The following is a 25809-nucleotide window of genomic DNA, read 5'->3' as shown; positions in this document are numbered from 1 at the left end:
GTTAATGGACATTTGGGTGGTTTCTATATAATGCTACTATAAACATTCTAGTGCATATCTCTTGATTAATATATGTTTGCATGTTTCTTTTGAGGCTATATGTAGGAGCTAAATTACTGGATCATAAATATATATATGTCCAACTTTAATCAATATTGCCAGCTTTCTAAAAAGATTATACTAGTTTACATTCATATGAGACTTCTAGTTGCTCCATATCTTTGCCAACACTTGATGTTTTTGTCCACTTTTCTTATTTTTCAGATTCTGGTGTGTATAAATAGTAAACCATTATTGTTTTACTTTCTAGTTCCCTGATAATTAATGAAGCTGAGTACCTTTTCATATGTATATTGCCTATTTCATTATTCTCTTAGGTGAAGTGCCTGTTCATTTCTTTTGCCCATGTTTTTATTGGACTGTCTTTTTCTTTAATTTGTAGATGTTCTTTATGTATTCAGAATATGAGTCCTTCATCGAATATAGGTATTGCAAACATTTCTCCTACTTTGAGGTTTTCTCTTTCAATCTATTAATAGTGCTTTTGATTAATAGATGAGTGTGAATTTACAATAGTCTTGTTTGTCATTTATGTTTAGTGTTTTTTACATTTTGTTTAAGAAATATTTGTCTACTTCAAGAATGTTCTGTTTTTCTCTAAAACTGTTTTTGTTTTATCTTTTAGATCTGTAATTTTAGACTGTATTTTCATGTTAGGCAATTTTGCTCTGCTTTTTAGACTCAAGAATCTATATCTTTAGACAGAAAAGGGAGGTGGATTTAGGTTAATGACCATAATTATGTGCCTTTTACAAAATACCCCCTTAAGAAAACAGTGTGTTTATCTATGTTTGCCTCAACTGCAGCTTGAATGTACTGCTTTGTTTATGTTGTTTGCCTTTAAGAAGAGTCTATTAGATTATTTGGGGAAGAATTTCTGGGATGGGAAAATAAATGTTGTGATTTTCAGTTATTTTAAATAATACTACTATTCACAAAAATTTTTATCCATGAAATATAAAATTTGGTGAAGTATTTACAGACACAATCCCAGTTACCTCATTTAAGTATAGTTCACTCTGTTAAAGTTCAGGATATTCAGTTGAGGAGAAAATTAGTTTTTAATTTTTGTCACCAAAGCAATTTAAAATGCTAGCTGTCATATTTGAGAATTATTTTTATAAGCTTCTTTTGAGTTATTTTAATTTTTAGTAGGTTTTAATTTTTAGTGAGCATCCATTTGTGTACAAGTTACATTCATAAGGCTTTCAGTGATACTTTTTATTATTCAGAAGTATTTGAGATATATTCTAATTATGTGCTGTTATTTGTATTGCAGAAAAGTGTTTTTATATAGCCTGGTATTTTAGTTATCTTGTCTATAATGTATATTATTAACGTATTGTATCACTTAATTTTACATTTGTATTTCTTAATGAGAGTAATTGCCTATTTAAAAATGTATTTTGTCTCTTATCACAGTGCTGAAATTACAGAAAGGTGATAGTTCTTGACTCTTAACTAAGCACTTAGATATTTTTCACTTGTCATCTACATTTTTTAGTTTAAAGCATCAAATTAAATAATATTTCATCTTGGCTTTTATTTTAATTCATGCATTTAAAAACTGAAATTCAGATAAAAGATAGTTCCAAAATAAATTCAGTATATTATTTATGAGTGGAGCAACACATTAGCATTGGGTTCACAATAGATCATATCGCTTTTATTCCATCTTACAAGCTTAGCAGCACAAACAGAATAATCAACATATTATTTGGCTGTCATCTGCTGAACAGAAACCAGAGATCACAAGGAGGTTTTCCCTAGCTGTGGTGATGGCCTTTTTGTTCCAAGCCCCCATCTGGGAGGGCCATGGTGTGTTATCATATGGAACGCGGGGTTTTCTGTAATCTGCTTAGCTGCACTGCAGTTTGAATCTTCATTCCATGTTTGTGTAATTTATAATTTTAATGAGACCATGGCTCTTGTGGGCTTTGAAATATATTAAAAGCTCTTTTGTGCATATGCTTTTGTTCTTGCTTAATAGGCTCAGTGTATTTAAAACTGATGAATTTTTATTCATGAATTTGGATGTCTGGGGATTAACTTAGACTGAATATTATTGCTCTCATATATCGATGGTTGGAAAGTCTTTTTATTGTTATTATTTTGATTTTATGTGTGTGTGTCTGTGTGTATATGTGATACTTGTAACCAGGAAAGGAAAGAAATACATAATTTAAAAAGGGTAGGAAAAAGTGTCATGGCTAGGTTATAAAGAACTGATTTAGATACTATCCATCTTATTTATTTATACTCATAGTTTATCTTTTGTCTTAGTATTTTAGATAAATATTATAAAGGAATAATTATGAAAAAAATCTTTTAAATGAGTTAATAATTTACATACTATTGTTTATATTGAAATGTTCTGTGTGACAAAGATAGACTTTGTATTTTAATTGTATAATATCAATTTTTTTGTCATCATACTAAATCTGCATTAACTTTCTTGAATTAAGTTAGATCTATATTTTATATTTTAACTTTACAGTTTTTCTTTTCCGTAAAACTCTTTTGTTAATTAATTTTTTTAAAGCCTACATTGATGGATAATGAGAAGACTAATAGAAAAGCAGCTTTCTAATAATTTATAAAATTGACCTTTTTCATTTTGCTAAAATTCTGAAATATACTAAATGCTTCAAATCTCTATAGTTACTTCTTATGATGTGTCTTTAAAATTTGAATATAAATAATTATAAAACACCTTAGAAAAAAATTGTGGCCCTTGGTAGATCCAGACATGTCTTTGAAGTTGCTGTCTATTGGACTCAATAAGGGTAATACACAGACCTTAGTAGTCTTTTATGAAGTTGCTCAAGATGTACTTTTCCTAAAAGCCTATGCTTACTGGACTAAAGCATTTTTGTGGCTGTAAAACATTATTCTTTTTTAGTACACAATGGCCAGTAACTTGGCTGGTCCCTTCTTCTTCATCACTACCCTTAGTGTAGAAATATGAAATAGACTCTAAAATGACCGCATTTTGTTCTTTTTTTTTTTACTAAGCTTATCTGTCAGATTTGACACTGGAATGTTTGATATTTCATAATAACCCTCTGCTTTAGAAATTTTATAAATAGCATAATTTCAGTTAACTTAAGAATATATCATTTAAAATATATAATCTGCTAAAGCAGTGCTGTCCAATAGAAATATGAGTCATATATGTATTTTATTTAACCCACTATATCTAAATTGTTATCTTTTCAACATGTAATCAATATAAAATATTTTACTTTTTTTGTACAAGTCTTCAAAGTCCAGTGTATATTTGATTCTTATAATACCTCTCGGTTTGGACTAGTCATATTTCGTGCTCAATAGCCATATGTAGCTAGTGGCTACTTTATTGAAAAGCATAGCTCTAAAGTATTACATATAAATATCAAAACAGAAATGTGCATTTTTTTTTGCATTCCTCATTGTTTTTCCAGTAATATCTCAATCAAGATAAAGAATATTCATGTGCTATATAGTTAAAGTTACACACAGTGTTTTCTGTAGGTCTACCACTTATATTGTTGGTTTTTATCTGCCTATTTAATATACAAAATCAGAATTATGTCAGCTGACTACTGAGAACTTAACAGATATGTTATATATATGCTTAAAGATACTGTGATGATGAGGAGATAATGGCTAATATAAGGGATGTAGTATGTTCCTCAGCAGTTGTGGGCAAATCGTATCAAATAAGCCATATTTCAAGGTATACCAAGGAGCTTAGTTTTATAAGAATCCCACAGCAAATCTTAATACCTTTTTTAAAATATAAAGTTGAGAATTCTTTTTACATGCTTAGAAGTTTTCTGTGTAGGTATTTGTGTGAATGATATGAATCTCTTTTCATATAAGTTTTCTTAGAGTTGGTATAGCTTTAAACTTCTTAGAAGAAAAAAACTGAAGATAAGGATTGTTTTTTTAAAATATCTCTAGGATTCTCTACATTTTAAGTACTCTGTATATATTTCAACATACAAGTTATTTCACTAAGGACCTAAAAAATAGTTAAGAATTCTAAAGCCTTGACTTATAATTGACTTCAATTGATTCAAATATCTTAAAGTATAAAATTATCAAGTTGCTCTATATAAAATACTACTTCTGTACTTTATAGAAGTATAGAGACCTTCTTATGTGTATTTGACCTTCTTACTCAAGTATGGTTTAGAAAGTGATATGTTCATGAGATCTCTGAATTTTGCTTATTTTCTAAATTTTGAGGGAATTGAACTAATTCATATATAGTCTAACTTATATAAATATTGGTTGGTGCATATTGTATTTTTTTACTCACTTAAATTTTTATGGACTTCTTTCTGTGACTTCTACATTTAAAGTGTTGGCACAAAATGTTAAGCTATTCTTTAAACAATACCTCTAGTTTCTGGGAGCTGATAAATCCATTCATTGATTTCCTAATTTTATTATGTACACAGTGAATTGTAATCCAAGATTACAGCAAACAAGATGTTAATTTTGAACCATAATCTATGTACATTTCAATTACAGAGCATGATTGTTATAGAAGCACAGAATAAAAAGGAATAACATTTGTGCTATCCTCACAGGAGCTGTCAATAAAAGATGTAATAGGGGATTTAGGAATCTGGAAATGGCCAACTAATTTATGTGAATCTATTTTATTTCAGCTAGAAAGACCAAGCTCTTTTTCGTCTGTACTGCATATTGCAGAGCACAGGCTGTCTATAGAAAACCAGGCGGCTGCATATGGATAGTCCCTTGATATCATTCACTTGCTGTGTAATCTTATTATGCAAAGTTCTAATCTTCACCTAGAATGAATGCCTCTGGGTCAGAATATAGTCATATCAGGGTTTTTGAGGTCATGTTTTGTGATCCTTAGCTTATTCTTCTAAGTAGGGCTGGGATTTAAAGGGTATTCCCCAGACACTGGCAAAGATAGACAGCAGAACCTGCTGCCTTTTTGGAAGACAAGACCAACATGAGGTCCCTGGTAGGATTAAACTTGATTTGTAGCTGTAGGATTTTTTAACAGATGTATTATTGGACAGGGAATAGGGGGCCACCAGCACAGCAAAATTGAATCACGACTGGCATTCTCAGGGAGTTTGCTGCCTGCTAAAACAGCAGCTGCATGTGGATTTGACTTCTTTCAGGTGAAGCGACTTCCAGTCATTTGGAAAGGATGGGATGAAAAGGAACCTTGGTGATAATTTTGATGTCTGCAAGATTTAGTACCAGTGTAATGGGATTATCGGTAACACCTTCACTGCAGAAAAAGCCACCTGGCGCTATAACTGGCAGCGACTGAGAACTAATCCTTTCCCATCTCTTGGATGTCATTCATGAAGCTGAAAGCGATTTCTGTCCTGCTAACTGTGATTAATTTTATAAACAACAACAAAAAATCAGGTGATCAAGGCAAGGAATATACTTATTAATTATTTAAAATATGGAGCCTTAGCTATTTGACCTATTAATTATATAAGACATGTGTAAACTATAAACTATGTATGACTTAAAATGTACTTAAATGTTCAAGTAGAAAAGTTGTTTAATAATGTCTTTTATACTTTTTCCAATTGAGTGATATAGTGTATTCGCTATTGGTGAAGATTTATATTTTAAATTAAATATTAATTTAAATACTTTAGTCTTCTTTTGGAATTAAAGGCATTATCAATAAATTAAATTAAATGTCTGTAGGTGTAAGGAAATGGAATAATTTGTTTTGTCATACATTTTACCTGTGTATAACTGCTTCGGTTCCTGCTGATTAAATGTTTTTCGTAAATAAAACAGTCAATGATATAAAAATATATAGACACATATTTTTGATAATTGCAGTAAAGCTAGCTAATCCTTCTGATGGAAAGGGCTCTTTGTGAAACTGTATGGTATTAATATGTTAAAGCCCTAAAATAGTTAATATTAATACTGAATATACTTATTTTTTTTATCAGAAATTCTAAGTCAAAGTCTTCCTTTAGCAGATGGGAGTTTAGTTATTTGCTCTGGAATCATGTATTAGTTAATTGAGGTTTATTTTTTTAAGCATTTTATTTCAACAAAAAACTTTGTCAAGTACTTTGTTTAGAGGTGTTAATTATTTTAATATTCTTCTCTTACACGATCCAGAATAAACTGAGAGAAAATGAAGTGAAATTATTCCATCAGTCACCCAAACAGTATGCAACATAACTGCCAAGACTAGAAAAGATAATTAGTGTTGTCAGTGTTATGATCCTAGAGTACTTACTTTTAAAATATTCATAGAACTTGATTTTTCTCTTATTGTGTTTAGGATTTAGTAGCTTTTTCTTTTAAAAAATTGATTAGAAAACCTTAATAATGTGTTTAAACTCTAAAATCTTAACTAAATATAGGTGACTAGAATATTTTTGAAATTACAAGTAACTAAATATAATCATCCATCATGAATGATATATTGATTTACTTATAGCCTCTGTTTACATATAGTACATTATATTCTCCATATTTTCTTTATTAGAAAAATCAATAAATGCAATATAATAAATGTATGTAGAGATCTTTGGTCAAAATTACCTAGCAAACTTGTCATACTCTTCATGGATTTGGTTTTAACTGGATCCAAGCTATTGTATTCCAAATTTCTTTATTTGTTGCATTTAAAATGAATGAATGAGAAAACTTAATATTTTTACTGAATTGTGCATTATGTTAGTTTTTTAGTCTTCTGTTTGTATTTTTGCTACTGGAAAAACTGTTCATTTAAAATTCTGTTATAATGAAAATATCTATCTATGAAATAAGTGGTCTAAAATCTTTCTCTTATTCTCACAATATAATTACTTTTATTTTAAATATGGAATATTTTATTTATGTGTAATTTCAAATTGTTTTGCCAGATAGTGTATTTTCTTAGGATAACTTTGTAGGGTAGTTAATAGTATTATATAATTATTTTTTAAAAGTTGCTTTCCTTTCAAAACAAAATCTGTCTCAAAGCTTTTATTAGACATGGTCTCTGTTTTACTTTTCTGCTTTTTACTTACTTGGTTACTAAGTGGCTCTTGAGAGTTAGTATTTTTTTTCCTTTTCCATCCTGGGCATTATTCTTACTTGATTAGAGATAATTATTTCATTTGGAAAGTCCCAAATAAACTCATCTTAATTAAATTAACTATAAACATAATATATAAGGCTTTCTCAATAATATATATTCTTTCCAGATAGATATAGGTTATTTGAATTTAATGCCTTATTTGTAACTTATAAGAAATTTGACTTATCTTTAAAAGCTAGTTAATATTAATTTATTCCATAAGTGACTCATAATGATGTCAGTAAGCGTTAAGGGAGGTACTTTTGGAGATGAGAGAAAGAGATATAGGGTGAGAGAAATTAGAAGAAAAAAAATTTTTTTAAAGGAGTAAGGTGTAACAAAAGAGCAGGATGTGAATCAGGAATTCTTGATTATTTAAGAGATGGTAAACTCTCGTTTCTTATTTGATGATTTATGAGACTTAGTACGATACCAAAGGGCCATGCATGAACTGTAGACTGGCAGTTTCTTCCATTTGAATGCATATCCTTCAACTATTGCTTGTACAACTTGTATATTGTCCTGAAATACATGGATTATATAGCCTTTGGGGGATTATTAGTGGATGAATGAGATGGTTTTAGTATTTCACTGTTTGGAAGCTGGTACTTGATTGTATTAAAACTGTCAACTGTTTATACTTTATAAACATAAAATGAGTTTTGATTTTGGATATGTATAAGAATTGAACTTTGGAAAATAACATTGGACTTTTTTAAGTCACTGAAATATTGCATTGTAAAGTTTACTTGATGAAAATTTATAGAATTATCTCAACGCTAACATTCAGTTTAAAATAATAGTTAAACTTTGTCAAGTTTCTGAAAGTATTTACCATGTGTCAGTAGTCCCAAATGACAGTACAGAGTCCTTCACTGGCTTTCCTTCCTGGGAGTTATTAAAGCTACAGTCTGCAGCCTTGTTCCCACTGGCTGTCATTCTTTAGCCTATGATGCCAGCCTGGGAATTTGGATTTTGAATTCGATTGTCAGGTTATTTTGATGCTACAGTCAGATTTAAAACAGTACTTACTGTTTTGAACCTTAAAGGAATGGCAATTATTTCCTCTGGCAATGAATCAAAATAAATAGGTTTATGTAAAATCTTCATAGATTATAGGGATCAGAGCTCCTTGAATTTGCAGTTCTGGAAAATTAAAAAAAAAAAATACCCTCTGCACAAGTCTTAACAGCAGATTTAACATTATAGATTTGAACAATTCATGAGCAGCCATGAAGGTGATTTTGAAATGGCAGGAATTTGAATTACTTTGATAGAGAGGCTGCTGTGTGAGTGAATTATTTAGCTATTGAGCAGAGTACATCACTCAGCTTCCATGTCTTAATGAGTCTTTGTTGCTCTCTCCTAGTCATAATAACTTCTATTCAGGTTCTGAAATGGACATATGTCTTTCAGTTACTTTATATATATCTCATTATTTGAGGAAATGTATTTTGTGTAGGTAGTCTTGAATTTGAAAAGTCACAGAAGTCTCAGGAATGTCATAGTTCATTGTTTTTTCTTGTCCAAATGAAAGTATATGTAACAAAACTATGATGTTGGGATTTGTCTTCTGATTCACATCTATGTCTCTTCACCTTTCCTTAATGTGAATATTTCTTTAAATGTTAATATATTCACTAACTGTTCCTCTTACTAAAACAAAAATATATATCAATCACTTTGATTGGCTGCTTATAATTTTAAATGAATACTTTTCTGTAAACTGGTTGTTTCAGTTAACATTGACACTTTCCTTTTTTTTCTCTATTTCTGAAGCAAAATGCTTCACTTCTTTTAAAAGGAATACCAGACCTGAACAGTCAGGTTAATGTTTTCTTTGTGGTTTCGGGTATTCTGAAATTACTTCACCAATACCAAAAGATGGATGGATCTAAATCAAGCTCTTAGGCTTGTACCCTTGTTCTAGAAACATCTAAGGATGGTGGAATTTCAAGTTTTTTTTCAGCTTCTAGAGTTTACCCAGTTCCATCTTTTTAGATAATTGTTTTTTTATTATTTTTATTTAAAAAATTTTTTTCTTTATTGATTTTAGAAAGAGAGGAAGGGAGAGGGAGAGAGAGATAGAAACATTGGTGAGAGAGAACATCGATTGACCGCCTCCTGCATGCCCCCCAATGGGGATTTGGCCCACAACCTGGGCATGTGCCCTGACCAGGAATTGAACTGGCAATCTCTTGGTGCATGGGTCGACACTCAACCACTGAGCCACACCGGCTGGGCTGTTTTGTTTTCTATTTTTTCATTTATCTTTGTTGTTGAAAGTATTACAGATGTCCCCTCTTTATTTCCCTACTGACCCCCTCCATTCTGCTCCTGCTCCCTACCCCCAGGCCTTCACCAAATTATTGTCATCTAAGGTCTTTGGGTAATCTCTTCCTGCCCTCCACCTCCTATCCCTCTGAGGTTTGTCAGTCTGTTTCACATTTCCATGTCTGGATCTAGTAGGTTTGTCAGTCTGTTTCACATTTCCATGTCTGGATCTAGTAATATCTACCTTACAGAGGTTAATTTGTAAAGCTTGACATACAGCAAGTATTGAGCAAATGTTTCTTCTTCTTCTCCTTCTCCTCCTTCTCCTTCTCCCTTCTCCCTTCTCCCTTCTCCCTTCTCCCTTCTCCCTTCTCCCTTCTCCCTTCTCCCTTCTTCCTTCTTCCTTCTTTTGTTTTAGTAACTTTAATCTGAGAATAGTACATAGTAGCCCAGGAATAAATTTTAGGCCATTTATTTGAGAAATACTTGAAACATAGTTGTAACAGGTAAATAGAAGGTAATAGATACTATAAATATTTTAGACAGGAATATTATTAATATTTTAATTTTATATAGCTTTCAAAATATTTGATATGGTTCTTCATGCTGTTTCATAGTATTTATGTGTTCATTATTATATCAATAGTTAAGAGCTGACAACTGAATGTAACTTTATAATTTATAAAGCACTTTCACATGTTATCGAATTTGATTCTCAGATCCATTCTTTTCCATTTTATGAAGGCCCAGAGAAGTTAAGTAATTCATTGACAATCACACAAGTTAATAAAATAACCCATTTAATACTAGAATTTCCATATACCTATTCTAGTGCTTTCCTCTTTATATCATAAAATGACAAGAACTGATGTAGTGTAACAGGGAACAATATAAAAAAACTATTAGTACTTTGAAAGAGTTAATATTTTTCCATAGGTGTCTGCTTTTTTTTTTTTTTTTTTACCAAGAAATAACCAGGGAATGACAGGGCATGAAAAAGGACAGACAGTTTCAGAATCTTCTAATTATCTAATTCATATACAAACCTAGTAATAGTTGAATATAATCTCTGTTCAGTAGATCAAAATACTAAGTGGCTATAGTCATTTTAAATATCTTTAGCAGAAATGAAAATAAGGTGTCGCTTTTCTGTACCAGCCTGTACATTTGGTATATTCTGGGTGGTTATAAAATATTTTATAATAGAGCTATTTCTTAAGTGTTTTAAAATAGTATTGTTCATGAAACTTTTTGAAATTTACCATCAGGCCAATGGTGACAGAGTCTACATAGAACTATGCTTCGTGGTGTTCTGGGAAAAACCTTTCGACTTGTGGGCTATACTATTCAGTATGGCTGTATAGCTCATTGTGCTTTTGAATATGTTGGTGGTGTTGTCATGGTAAGTTTTTACATGCAAGAAAATAATCATTTTAAATATATACTTTTTTAAATGGAAGGAAAATGTGTTTTTCCCCTTTATTATAATTGAAGTTATTCAATGAATAAAGTTTGACTGTTAAAGCATAAAATCTTCCTAAATTTTGGGATACAAGAGAATGTATTTGTATTGGCACTGATATAAAATTTAAGAACCATTATTTTAAACATGGTTCTGTATTCTGTTTCTGACAGGGCACAAAAGTCCCTATTAATAATAATATTGTTTTTACCATTTATTGAATATTAAAATGTTCCAGGATGTGTTTTGTGTTTTATAGTTTCTAGCACATTTAATCTTTATATCCTGTGAGATACTTATTAGAAGTTTATTACGTATACGATAAAACTGAGGCTCAGAAAGCTTAAGTAACTTGCTCTAGGTCCATAGTTAGTAAATAGAGTTGGAATTTACTCTAGTTTTCAAAACTCCTACTCTTAACCATTGTGTTTAACTGTCATTAAAACAAATGATTATTCTGCCTTGTGTCAATATTAAAATGTTAGGATCCCCTCCCCCCACCAATGATTTTTTAAAACACTGCATTATGAATCTATCAACCAAATTTTGGTCATGTCAATGAAATAATTGATTAAATGTCCAGTTAGTGGGGTTTTTTTGGTTGATGTTGATGTTTTTATCAGGTTTAGCCTAACAAATTCAGTCATACGACCTCAAGTTGATATGGAGTAATGCAAATAAATATATTTAACTGAAACTGCACTCTTGGACTTTTATTTATTTATTTATTTTATTTTGAAATGTGTTTTTATTGATTTTGTAGAAAGAGGAGAGAGAGATACATCCATTGGCTGCTTTCTGCACGCCCCCAACCGGGGATTGAGCCTGCAACATGTGCATGGGCCCTGACTGGGAATTGAACTGGGACTTCTCAGTCCATGGGATGATGCTCAGTCCATTGAGCCACAATGGCCGGGCCACTCCTGGATTTTTAAAATTTCCAATGGGCTACAGAGATAACAAACATAAACTTTCATTGTATTCTTTTATTATTTTCTGCCTGGGTAGGAATATTTGAGTAAAAATTATTTACACACAGAATAATGGAGACTATTGTATTTGGACTTTTTAGGTAGTAGTAATCATTTATTACATTTTTAAGGTATAAAGATTATTGTTTTAAGACATACTAATATGAAATCTTAAAGTGCATCTTATTATGCCAGTATTTTTCAGTATAAAATATAAGTTGCAGCCCCATCAATGAGTAAGCTCTTCTCTTGGAAAAGAAGGAAAGGATCAACTCATTGAGAATAACATGGTACCGTTTAATAAATTATCATCATGGGCCCTGGATATTTGACAGTAATAAGAAAATAAGTCATTCATTTATTCATTCAACATGTGTTTGAGTATCAACTTTATGCCAAGCACAGGCAACATGAGAGACAAGGTCCCTGGCCTACTGGAGCTTATTTTCTACAGAATGGCCAAAATTTGGAAACATAATATTATTTTATTTATGTATTATAATGTAAAATCAATAAACCACTTTTAATATATTTTCTTGTGTTTCCAGACTTGGTGGCCACTCTGTAGAGTTGAACTTATCTGGGAGCTGCCAGCTCATTATGAGTGCTCCAAGCTTGAAGAACATTTGCTTGATTTCTTTCTTTTAAGCCTGCTCAGATGATTTGTTATATTTAAAAAGGTTTTCAACTTATATTACAAAATTATCTCTTTTCAGTGTTCTGGACCATCAATGGAGCCTACAATTCAAAATTCAGATATTGTCTTTGCAGAAAATCTTAGTCGACATTTTTATGGTATCCAAAGGTATACTTGTCATAGATATATTAAATTTATGATAAAAACACACATACACATTGTATCTTTTCTACGGTTTCTTAACTTTATCTTTAAAAACGCTTTTGTAAATACAAAAGAGTGACAAGCTAGATAAAATTTTGACTCAAATATTTTCTCTCAGTTTGAGAAATTTAAATAGATCCTCTAACATGCATAGTCTCTTGGGTCATTATGTCCCTTGCATCATTGTCCAAGCTAGATAGCAGGTGCTCTTAAAATGTACATTCAAGCCTACCTTACTCTTTTTTGGGGGATTGGGAGACTAGAATGTTTTGAGTAAAGAACTAAGGGCTTAGAAATTACATTACCTATCCAAGTCATTTATTTTTTAACTTAAAAAGTAACCCTATTTCTATTTATGACTATCTTCTTCTCTATAGAGTGATGAGCACTTGATGATTTTTTGACTATAGCATTGTATATAGCCAGGAGTGAGGAATCATATATTATGTGTGTCCTGATTAATTAAGTTGAAAAACTCCTTGGCAAATATTATTTGCTACTAAATCTTTTAAAATCCTATTTTAAATAGTGTTTCCAATCCTTTGACACTGTTTGTTCTAGTTAACTCTGTGAGTATTATTCCTTCTGAATGCATGTCAACTATTAGTAACTTAATGCATTTTCTAAAGGGCACCTCTGAGTCCCTGAAATGTTGGGTTCATTAGTTTTTCATAATTCTTAAAAAAATAAATTGATACCAGCTTACATCTCCATTAACTACAAATTTGACTCCCTTGAGCTGGTATTTAGCTTATGGCCTAAGTAGATTTAGGCACCCTTCTTTCTTTACTGACCTTTTCTATAGTCTGTTTCTCATTACTAAGAAATCATCAGCAACGGAGTGAAGCTGTTCTTTGATTCTATAGATAGAAACTATCTCTTGGTCAAGCCATATGGTCTAGCATGGTTCCCAGATAATTCTTCTTCAGATCTTTTACCTATAATAACTTCAAGATACCTACTTACTAGATATGGGGGTTATAAACAAAACTTATATAATAGGTTGTGTTCTAGCTTCTTTTCTTTTTAACTTGTGTCAAAATAACATAATACAATCTTTAGATTAATTGGAGACCTAGCCGTACTGTAGCAGGAAGACAAGTTTCTACTTTCCATGCTAATAACCTGATTTTACTCTCATAGTTCTTGAGCATCCTTAACAAGGAGCTGAACTTATTGGCTAAATAGTTTTTTAATGAAAAACTCAATATTCTCTCTCTCTCTCTCTTTGATAGAGATTCTTTGCATTCAGATGGGTAATACAAATAACTACATTCAGTAAATTAATTAAGATTCTTTGAATGTTTCATTTTGTATTCTATTCATTCAGGGGCTCATTAGATTGGAAAATAGCTCAAAATCTGGAATGTTTATGAGACTTTTACCACCAAGTAACTTTTACAACCAAGGTAGTCAGTTGGTAGCTTCTACTTTAAAAATGTTACCATCCTGAGTATTCTTTTTCTGTTATCTGTAGCACAGACCTCTGAGATTTCAGATACTCTTGCTTGCTGCCTATTTATTTCTAAAGCTAGAATAGCCATCCATTTTAGGCACAATGTAAGTCTGCATATTTGGCTTCTAAAGTCCATGGATCTCTTTCAGTGAAATGCACAGAATACTTATGCTCGAAACAGTGACAGTCTCATTACTACTTATTTTTCAACACATAGTTAATAAGCACCTAATTTATAAAATGTGCTGTACATTAGAAAGAATGTTAAGATGAATAAGATATTGACCCTTCTTTGCAAAAGCTTGTAGTAACATCAAATTATTTCTGTAACTAGATACAGGTAATAAGCAAATATATGAAATCCTTTCAAATTTGTGTGTTAGTCAACAGAATTCACTTATTTTTCATCTTACCAGAAAGAGCATTTTGTTCTGGTTGAAGCATTAGTCCTACATTTTTGTCTCCTTCCTGTCCACTTTTAAAGATTTTTCTTATTTTTCCAATACATGTAGATTGTTGCTTCTTTTATGAATCATGCCCATTTATTTTTGGTAGTATATATGTTTGAGCAGCTTTTAGCATGTTATTTGGTTGTATTTTCTGTGATTTTTCCTTAAATATGTCTTTTTTACTATACTGTAAATTATCTGGATTATATAGTTTATATGCTGTAATTCCTCAATACTTTGAGCTCTAGGAAAACATAGAGGATGTTTTTATCTTTTTAGGTGTTCAAGAGTCCATTGATTTTTGGGGCCAAGAAGTAAAATTTACTTGGTTAACTTGGTGGTATTTATATGAAATTGTTTTCTCATAGTTTCGTTTCTAAAAATTTGGATGCAGAAGTAATACATAGTGGATACAGTGAAAGGAGTTAATTCTTATGGAGTCATCAAAAATTTTAGAATGTTCTAATAGTTTTTCTGTCACCCTCATTGTTAGATTCTAACACATGAAAGTCAGCCACAAAGGTTCTCAAAGTTGGTAAATGTATGAGAGGGTCAGTATAAGAGAGCCTCAAGGGTGTAGCTTTGTTTAAGTTGCTTTATAAAAATATTATAGCAGTGCTATGAATGTGTTTATGCTTAATAAATAACACTGACATTTCTTTGACTTTTTTTCCTCAGAGGTGACATTGTGATTGCAAAAAGCCCAAGTGATCCAAAGTCAAATATTTGTAAAAGAGTAATTGGTTTGGAAGGAGACAAAATGCTCACCAATAGTTCATCAAATTTCTTTAAAAGCCATAGTTATGTAAGTAACAATTTCAATTATGTTATTCATGGTTTATTAGTTTATTAAGACTAATTGACAACATAAAAGAAAATGATATCTATTTTGAATATAAGTTAAAGTGCTTCATTTAGTGGAATTTAAGTATATTTGTGTCAAGAACCATTTGGCCATTATATCTTATGTTTTAGTTCCTTTAAAAACTCTGTATCAACATCTCAGTAATAGTTGCAGGCAAGATTCACTAGTAGATGTCAAAACGTTGGGCAAAAGTTTGAGGGGAAATAGTATATGTGCATAGTTTCAAAGTATCTTTCCCAAGGTATTTATTACAAAGGGAAAAATAGTAATTTGTGGTGGAGAAACCTGGCAGTCACCACCTTTACTGAGTGATCAAGGTTAACTTCACCAATTACAAGACACGTCAACATGGTGTAGCCCCTGAATTGAAGAACGGAGAAGAGCGCATCACTTTCGTGGTATCCGTGCAAAAGAGGGTATGACCTTAGTCTAATGATGAGAAAACATCAGACAAACCCTAACTGAGGGTCATTCTGCAACGTAACTGACCAATACTCTTCAGAAATGTCAAGGTCATGGAAAACAAGGAAAGACAGGAACTGTGATAGATTGGAAAAGACAAAGGAGATGTGACATCTAAATGCAATCTGGGTTCCTGGCTCAGAAAATTTTTCAATCAGCTTATTAAAGGAAAATCTGGTAAAATCAAATAAAGCCTATAGTTTAGTTTTTTAATATGCTATTTCAGTTTTTAGAATAGAAATTGTATATGCTTTTGGCCTAGTCAACTTACCTATCCCGTTAGAGCAAGAGCAGTAAAATGGAAGAGTGAGGAGCAGGTGGAACGTGTTACCGCCTTGCACCAATCACTTGGCTGCTATGACAGCTTATGGCATAGGAAGGTGGCCTTACTTCACTCAGTATATAATTTTCTTACCTTAATAATTATAACTTGATTTTCTACTTGTATTTAAAACTTCTCTGTTGCTGTCAAATTATTATAGCTGTTATGTCTATTTACTAACTTTACCTTTATCTTCATTCCCAATGTAGAGTTTAAATTGTCTTCATCATTGTAAATTTATTTTGAACTATAATAGTCTCTTATCTCTGATTGCTCTATAAATAAGTTTGATCAATTGACTGTTACATAATCAATCCATTTATTTACCATCTATAATAGACTATGGTTCAGCTGTTCAAATGTTTTTTATTTTTATTACTGTAATGTTAAACATACCAATTATTGTTAGCTGGTAGTGATAATAATGTTGAAGGTGATAGTATGGTATAAGGTAACCTGTTTTTCTTTGGAGTTTATCCGAGACACTGGACACAGTATCCGTTTATTCTTCCAAAAAATGTCTGATTTTTACATAATGGTTGCAACTTCATATAACTGTCATTTCATGAGGCATTCTGTCCACCTCTGAATTGCTTTAGCTACATATACTTGAAACCAGAAATACTTTACAGACAGAACAATGTAACATAGCATCCAGGATCTGTGTACTTAAACACCACACCATTGTTGTTTTCTTTTTGAGTTATTGGGGGGAATATCAGGACAAAAGGATTTAGATAAAAGCTCTGCTAACTAGTCAGAAAAGACAGCCAGAAGACTGAAATGCAGATATTTGAAAAAATATTCTATTTAAAGAAAACATTCATCGATTGTTTATGTTTGATGAATGGATAAATTAGAGGACAGTGCCATTTAGTTCCTGGTGTTTCCATTCACTTTGGTTTGTATGTTTATACATAACTGTAATAATATTGTCAACACTTATTTATGTAATCTGTAACAGACACTGTTGAAACTCTTACAAGGGTTAATTTATTTAATCATCACAATAGCCACCCAATGAGATAGGAAGTAGTAGTACTTGACAGACAGAAAAACTAAAAACACAGAGGTTTAATAAACTGCCCAGTTTCAAATAGTTAGAGAAATCACCCAGAGTCTGTACACCATGCCGTGCCACAATTTCCCTCCCCAAATATCCTCTACTTATTATTTCTACTCCCATTTTATCAAGTTGTACTTTCCTTAAAACGTATTTGTTCTTATAATTTTTACAAAGAAAGGGGACTATTTCTGATCAGGAGCAGTATTGGTTCTGAAAGAGAAGCCAGTGATTTTTGAAGGTTTTTTTCACCATAAGCCATAAGAATTATGTAGCTATTACAGAGCCACTTTAGCAAATGTGTTCCATTAATCAAGGTGATTTATAACAAAAAATCATCCAAGTTTGGAGCACTCTAAAGAGATATCCAAACTGTTCGCAGGGTCTGCCCCTCCAGAGTGTTCCCTTTTTCAGCTATCTCAAAAACACACTGGTGCTGTATTGTATGAAATGGGTTTCTTCCCTTTACCTCTACATCCTCTTAGAAAAATTATTATTGTTTACTAGATGAAGACTTTACTATTCAGATCTTGATTGAACTGCATAGTAAAGATGACGAATATTAAGTGTATTTTGAATGCCAGGCAAAAAACATTTATTCTTTAAGTATATGCTTCAGAAAACAAAACACCAAAATTGTCATTTGGAACCTAGAATATGGAGTTTAGCATATGAAAGAAATAGCATTGTTCCTAAGTTGGCATAAAAGAATATAAACAGATCACTGGTTAAGTGAAGTGGAACCATTTTATTCATTTCAGAGTTCTAAAAGTCCATGTGGCAAGCAACACTTAGGAACTATGATTTATTTTTTACATTAAGCATTTGGAAACTTAGCAGTCCCTATCAAGGTTCTGTTGTAGTGGGTTTTGCTTATTTTATTTTGATGGTATTGAGGCCAGTAATTCTTTCCTTGGTTTATGGGCTGAGCATTGGCTGCTAGGATATAAGCTTAATTTGTGACTCTGAAAAGAAATAAACTGTGCTCAGCTCAAACATCTTGAATAACTTACCTTCCTATCCTACAGCATTCCTCAGTTTACTGCTAGAAGCCTCTATCTAATTTACCAAAAATAGTTAGCAGTAGAGACATTAAGCAAATAGGAAATACATAAAACGAACTAGCATCCTCCTGTCAATCTGCACACCAGGCAGAGTAAAAGCCTATTTAGTATGGGGGATTTGGGCCAGGACTCAGGAAATGTAGGAAAATTTTGTTATAAAGCTAATGAAGAGACGAAAAACACTTATCTTTTTGAGGGTAACAATGTGTGATATTCCAGGGCTGTGATTTTAATCCATAGTGTAACTGTGGTACAGTTAGGCAGTTTGAAATGGAGTAAGTCCCTATCAGCAAACAAACAACCAAACTCCTTTGACATTACATCATCCTATAGGAAAGAGTTGTGCACTTACTGACTCCACTCTGAGCTTCATGTTCTGTCTTGAACTCATTACAGTTAGGCTTTGGTTCCCACCACTTTATTGAAACAGTTCTTGTCAAGGGCCCCCAGTGACTTCTCTGTTGTCAATCCAGTGGTCAATTTTGAGTTCTCATTTTACTTGACCAATTGTTAATATTTGAAATAGTTGTTCTCAAAACCTGCTTTCCCTAGTTTTGGGGACACCACTCTCTTTAGGTCCTTCCTATCTTTTTGCTTCTTCTGAGTTTCTTTTGTTGGTTCCTCCAAACATTGGAGCAACTAAAGGTTCATATTTTAAACTTCTTCCCTTGTTTATTTACACTCTCACTTTAGTGACCTCATCCTGTTTCATAGGTTTAAAAACTAACTTAACTCCTAAGTTTATATCAACAGCTTCTTTCCTGAACTCTAGAATCATATATCTAAAATCTGCCTAATATGTCCAGTTTTGTATATAAAGGTCACCTGAAACTTAAGATTTCCAACACTAAGCTCCTGATTTTCCTTCCCAACCTGGCTCCTCCCACACTTTCCCATCAGAGTAAAGGAAAGTCCTTTTTCTGCTTGCTCAGGTCATAAACCTTGGAGTCATCCATGACTCTTCTTCTTTTACCCCACATCCGACGCTCTAACCATTGCGCAAACTGGCCAGGGCTCTTCTAGTTTCTACTGCAAACTTGCTCCCAAATAAGTGCATGATGTTAACTAATTTTTTAGTAAGATAGGTGTTTCTGTAGCTTACCACACTGTAGGCTACTGATGAATTGGCCAATCTGTAGTTATTCTAGTCTTCACAGAAGACTTGAAAGCTTTGCAGGTAAAAGTTGTAGAAAATATTGGAATGTCCCTATTATTTTGTACCAGGACAGCACAGTGCTGACTAAGGTTTCTTTCCCTGGTGACTTCTGTTCAGAGTGAATGATATTTTTCAGTCCTTTTTATTAAGCAGACTGAAAATTCACCTGGCTTTGAATTGACCTATCAACTTAGAATACTCTGAACTTAATCTTTTAAAGGAATGGTAGACTTGACCTACCTTACTCCTATTTTGAGGGAAGGTTTGGTTTTCCAGAAATGCTATAGTGGTTTTGTTACAATGAAGGCTAAGTTCCCCTTGCAACATGCAGTGCCTGCTAATTACATCGTGAAGTAATAAGAGTTTTCTACACTTCAGTGGAAATGCATATGCCTTTTGGATATTATTAACTACTATACGAGTATTTTGTTCTTTTAATCCTTATTGGTTGGCAGATTAACGATGGGTAAAGTTGTTACTTGTAGCTGGTAAGTGTTAAGTGCTTTCTAGTAATTGTTCATTGCCAAATGAATAATCCATTTTTAAATCTTCCAAAATTAAAATTTACTGAATTTTAGTTACTCAACCATAGCAACCGCTCTGTATTTAAAATGGACATATTAATAGAAGTATGATTATGAAGATTTCAGTATATTCCTATAGTTAGATCATAGCAGTCATTTGCTATCATTAAAGGAAACATATTTGTAGTTATTAGAGTGTATATTTTTACTTTTATTATCGGCCATTCAAAATATAAGGCTATTTAAAGTTTTTTGGTTCCTGATACCATGGATTCCAGTGTTATACACAAAAGGTGGAATATTATTTACCAGTGATAGTCTGTTACCACAGAGTACATGAATTAGGAATGTAGTATTTGTTACATTTTCTTTGTAGTACAGAATATGTTAATAACAACATCACTATTGTTATTGGCGGAAATGAAAGAAATATAGACAATTTTACATTTCAGAACATTTTAAATGTTTCCAGGATGCACAGGGAGTATAGTGTTCTGAAAGAACTTGGAAATGGGACAGTATGCCAGGAATAAAGCTGTTTTATAGCATACTGGAAAATATTTAAATAAAACTGATTAACAAGCTGGAAAAACAATCTTCCTAATTCAACAGCATTAGAAAATCATCACTGGAGGATAAGTGGTGACGGAAGGAGACTTGACTTGGGGTGGTGAATACACAGTGCAATGTACAGATGATGTGTTATAGAATTGTACACCTGAAACCTATATAATTGTATTAACCAATGTTATCCCAATGAATTAAATTTTTTTAAAAAAGGAAAAAGGAAATGGTCACTTTATATAGTTAACACTAATAGCACCTAATGTGTACTGTGTATTTAGGTTATAGTTCAAGTCCTTGAATATCCTAATGCTGTTTTTCTGTTTGTTTAAATGTCATTTACTTCAGCTAAAAGTCACAACCATATGGCCTTCTATTACCTCTTGTATTATAAACAGAAAAAGTACTTCTGTGTAGGGAGAGGAATCATGAGATTGAAAGAGCTTGTTTATTATAAGCTGCTGATACACTAAATCCTTATGTCATTTAAATAGAAGAACTACCTAATAATGTCACTTATTACAACAAGGATATCCAAACAAAGGACTTGCTTTTTGCAGACTGTAGTGATAAAAACCTGTGCTACACATCCATTTCTCAGCAACGGCTCCCAGGTCAATCAATCATGGCCCGCTGCTAATGTCTTGATTGCAGCTGATGTGGAGGAAATATGTTTACTCTTTTGCTAAAGTGAAGTTCACTGCGGAGATGACGTGACTTTTTCATCCTATAGTTAACACAATTCTGAAGATAAATTTGACTTATTGTTTACAATTCTGGGGTGTTTTTCTTCTGATGTTAACACTAAAGTATCATCTCTGAGGCCCCCGCAACTTAAGCATTTTCTGATGTGTTCTCTGAACATTTTCAGTATAATTTTCTCAGTTAAACAATAGGTACTTTATAGAAATGTATTTTATTTATGTTTGAATATATATGTATGAGTCTGTATGTGTTTATATGAAGAGCAGAGTTTCTACTGAAAGATTAGCAAGTCTTGAAACTAATGTATTTTGCTCATCTAAAAATATTTTAATAAATATTAAATAATAATATTTAATATTTTAACAGTTGGCTAGTGTGTCTGAGAAACTGAATTTTTGTTTTATATAATTTATAAAATTCAATAGCCACATATGATGCTACTACCATATTTGACAGAACAGCTGTAGGAGTTTGTAGTCAAGTTGGAGGACCAGACAAGGAATTACAATAAGGTGTAAGAGAAGTGTATATAAGATGTAATGATAAGATGCAAGAGGAGATTAATCTAGACTGGGGTGGAGAGGAGTGTTCCTGACAGGGAAGGTAAAACCTGAGTTGCAGTTCTAAAGGAAAAGTAGGAGTTAGCCAAAGCAGACGTTCAGTTTAGAAGGGATAGTGCAGCATTGTGCTTTGGGCAGCTGCCAGAGGTAAGCTCCTATGTCTGGAACATAGAGTAGTGGGAAGGGGTGGCTGGTGAAAAAGATAAAAATGAAAAGGTAAATAGATCTCATTTTTTTGTATGTCTCAAGCAGGGGATTACACTTAGTTTTTCAAAGATCACCCTGATATTAGTGTAGACTGATAGAAGATGGTTTGGAGTAGAAGAGACCAGTTCATAGGCGGTAAGACATAATTGAGATCGTAGCATTAAGAATGGGAAGCAGCCCTGGCCTGTTTGACTCAGTGGTTAGAGTGTCAGCCAGAGAGTTCCAGGTTCAGTAACCGCTAAGGGCACGTACCTCAGTTACAGTTTGTCCCCGGCCCCAGTTGGGGTCGTGTGGGTGGTGACCAGTCGATGTGTCTCTCTCACATCGATGTTTCCCCCCCTTCCTCCCACTCTATCTGAAGATAAATGCAAAAAATGTCTTCGGGTGAGGATTAAAAAAAAAAAAAGAATGGGAAGCAGTACAAAGTTTGGAGAAAGATTAAGGAAATATCTAGACAGGATAAGATGCTGGAAGAAATGGAATTGAGGTGCTCAAAGTTGACCCAAGTTTCTGGGTTTAGCATTAGGGGTTGTGGTATATTAATATAGGGGATTTGGGGGAGATGTTAATTTGGGAAACGGAGAGAAGCTATTTTCAGTTTTTGAATAATGTAAAAGCCTATGATAGACTGTATTTTAAATTCATAACTAGCAATTAAATTATTACAGCAAGTGTGGGGAAAAAAGTGCTTTCTTAGCATGATATCTGGATATTATACTATTCCCTCCTTGATGTCCATAGTATACTTTCGTGATCTCTTAACCAAAACAATGTTTTGATGTTCTCAGACTTCAGAGATCAATCTTTCTAAATATTTTCAGCTATTCTCTTTGTAGCTTACATCATCACAAAAAAAATGTCATCACATGCCTAATTTGAAATTTTGTATTCATAAAACTAGATTTCATTCTAAATAACTTCTAGGGTATGGAACATTAGAGTTGTAGTTTTGATTAATAACATACAAGTAGGAGAATGTCTGTCTGTCAAAGAAAAATATGCAACACAGTGCCTTTTTTAGAAGGCATTAGTAACATCAAGTACAAGATTATTTATATATTTTATTTTCATCATTTTTTTGGTATATGGACTCTTGTCTACACCCTAGTAAATACTTCGATTTCCATTGTAAATCATTTTTATAGCCAATCTCTTTATGAAGCAGGTAGGCATAGAGCCCACTGGACATTGAAAAGAACCACAGAGATTTATCTACAGAAATAAATCCATACAGGGGTGAGTTTTGACTTTGGGAAAAATTATTTGAAGTCCCAAGAAACAAATTGTTGGTGGAAACATATTAATACATATTTTCTACCATATGCATCTGATTTACCAACGTTTAGACTTTTCTGAGAACATAGGAAAAGTCATTATTTATATGCTTAACACTGTATTCTACTGCTCTATGAAATACTTTGTGTTTCATTAAGTTAGGTTGTCTTTAAGAATATGAGAACTAGGACTTCCAGTCAAGATGGTGGTGTAGGTAAACGCGGTATTGTGTCCTCCCACACCCACATCAAAGTTACAACAAAACTACAGAACAACCATCATTCAAAACCGCCTGAAATCAAGGTGAATGGAAGTCCTGCAACTACGGAATTAAAGCAGCAGCCACATCCAGACTGGTAGGAGGGCGGAGGGGACGGGCTGGGCCCACACCCACGTGTGGCGGATAAAAATCAGGAGGACACCTCGGCTGGGAAGGTCCTCCCTGAGGACTGAGGGGTCCCCGTCCCACACCAGGTGCCCTGCTCAGGATTCCAGTGCCAGGAAGAGAATCCCCATAACTTTTGGCTGGAAAAACAAGCAGGAACTGAGCTCAGGGAAGCTGAAGCGGCTGGAGCCCCTTAAAGGGTCCTCGCACGGACTTACCAGACTGACTCCCTCTAAGCTTGGAGGGGAGGCAGCTTGAGGGGCACCAGAGACATACCGGGAAGAACTGGGCTGTTTGGCATTGGAGCGAGGGCTGGAGAGGGGGCTTTCTCCTGGACAAACGTGCTGTCGGAGGCCTTTGTTCCTTTCGTGAGCCCTTCCCTGGGGCAGCAGACAGCAACCATATCTGGGACTCCAGCAATCTGGCTCACACTGGTAGCCCCGCCCTGGTGACTCCCTGAGGCCCCGCCCCACCCACCTTTCAAGCCCACCCAAGCTGTTGCCACTTGCTTAACCATAGGATTGGCCTGTCTTGGATCCTGCTTCAGGTTTTTCCTAAATTCTTTCAAACATGCAGCATCTGATATCAGCTAACCCCATACTGCTCGTTAAGTAATACACAGAAACAAACACAGGGAGGCAGCCAAAATGAGGAGATAAAGAAACAGGTCCCAAATGAAAGAATAGAACAAAACCCTAAGTAAAGAACTAAGTGAAATGGAGATAAGCAACCTAACAGATGCTGAGTTCAAAATACTGCTTATAAGGATGCTCAATGAACTTAGTGAGAACCTCAGTGAACTAAGTGAGGGCCTCAAGAGCATAAAAAAGGACCAGTCAGAAATGATGGATGCACAGTCAGAAATGAAGGAGGCATTAACTGAAATAAAGAATAATTTACACAGATTCAATAGTAGAGTACGTAAATCCAAGAAGCAAACCATCGATTTGGAATATAAAGAAGCAAAAAACGCCCAATCAGAACAGCAAAAAGAAAAAGGAATCCAAAAAAATGAGGATAGTGTAATGAGCCTCTGGGACAACTTCAGGCGTACCAACATTCGCATCTTGGGGGTGCCAGAAGGAGAAGAGAGAGAACAAGAAATCGAAAACCTGTTTGAAACAATAATGGCAGAAAACTTTCCTAACTTGGTGAAGGAAACAGACATACAAGTCCAGGAAGCACAGAGAGTCCCAAACAAGATGAACCCCAAGAGGCACACACCGAGACACATCATCATCAAAATGCAAAAGGTTCAAGACAAAGAGAGAATCTTAAAAGCAGCAAGAGAAAGGCAGCTAGTTACCTACAAGGGAGTTCCCACTAGGCTGTCAGCTGATTTTTCAAAAGAAACTTTGCAGGCCAGAAGGGAGTGGCAAGAAATATTCAGAATGATGAAAAGCGAGAACCTAGATTACTCTATCCTGCAAAGCTGTCATTTAGAATCAATGGCCATATAAAGAGTTTCCCAGACAAGAAAAAGTTAAAGGAGTTCATCACCACCAAACCGTTATTATATGAAATGATGGTCTTTTTGAAGAAAAAGATAAAATATATGAACAAACAAAATGGCAATGAATACATATCTATCAACAATGGAATCTCAAACAAAATGAACAGGCGGAGCAGAAACATTCTCATAGATACAGAGAACATTTTGTTGGTTGCCAGATGGGAGGGGGATTGGGGGAATGGGTGAAAAAGGTGAAGGGACTAAGAACTACAAATTCATTGCTACACTAACAAACCTCAAAGGGAAGGGGGTTGGGGGGGTGGGAAGAAATAAACCAAAGAACTTATATGCATAACCAATGGACACAGACAATAGTGTGGGGAAAGGTGGTGGGGGGGGAGTGGGGAGGAGGGGGTCAATGGGGGAAAAATGAGGAACATCTGTAATACATTCTACATTCAACAATAAAGATTTAAAAAAATATGAGAACTAGAGTATACATCACATTATATTAAAATGGATGTACAGATATAGTCTTGAAATGAGACTATAAAAGATGCTTCTTTCAAATACTAAACCAAAAAGAGAGCAGGTACAACATTGTTTTATA

General features: G+C 33.4%; 1 protein-coding gene across 3 annotated transcripts in view; it reads left to right on the top strand.

The window, feature by feature from the left end:
• The window catches only part of IMMP1L (inner mitochondrial membrane peptidase subunit 1), a 53745-nt gene that overhangs the window by 17287 nt on the left and 10649 nt on the right, over positions 1–25809 (top strand). The window contains exons 3-6 of one of the 3 annotated variants that reach the window (XM_036259399.1): positions 5211–5466; positions 10684–10817; positions 12565–12653; positions 15273–15399. In XM_036259399.1, coding sequence (XP_036115292.1) covers positions 10713–10817; positions 12565–12653; positions 15273–15399 — 321 coding nt within the window. In that variant the 5' untranslated portion in view covers positions 5211–5466; positions 10684–10712. Of the gene's footprint in view, positions 1–5210; positions 5476–10683; positions 10818–12564; positions 12654–15272; positions 15400–25809 lie in introns of all 3 variants that reach the window. The other 2 variants (XM_036259397.1, XM_036259398.1) reach the window with 2 other exon arrangements.

This window comes from Molossus molossus, unplaced genomic scaffold, assembly GCF_014108415.1.
Source record: "Molossus molossus isolate mMolMol1 unplaced genomic scaffold, mMolMol1.p scaffold_m16_p_13, whole genome shotgun sequence".
Classification (NCBI taxonomy): Eukaryota; Metazoa; Chordata; class Mammalia; order Chiroptera; family Molossidae; genus Molossus; species Molossus molossus.
The sequence above is the reverse complement of the archived record's forward strand: the minus strand, read 5'-3'. Positions and strand labels throughout refer to the sequence as shown.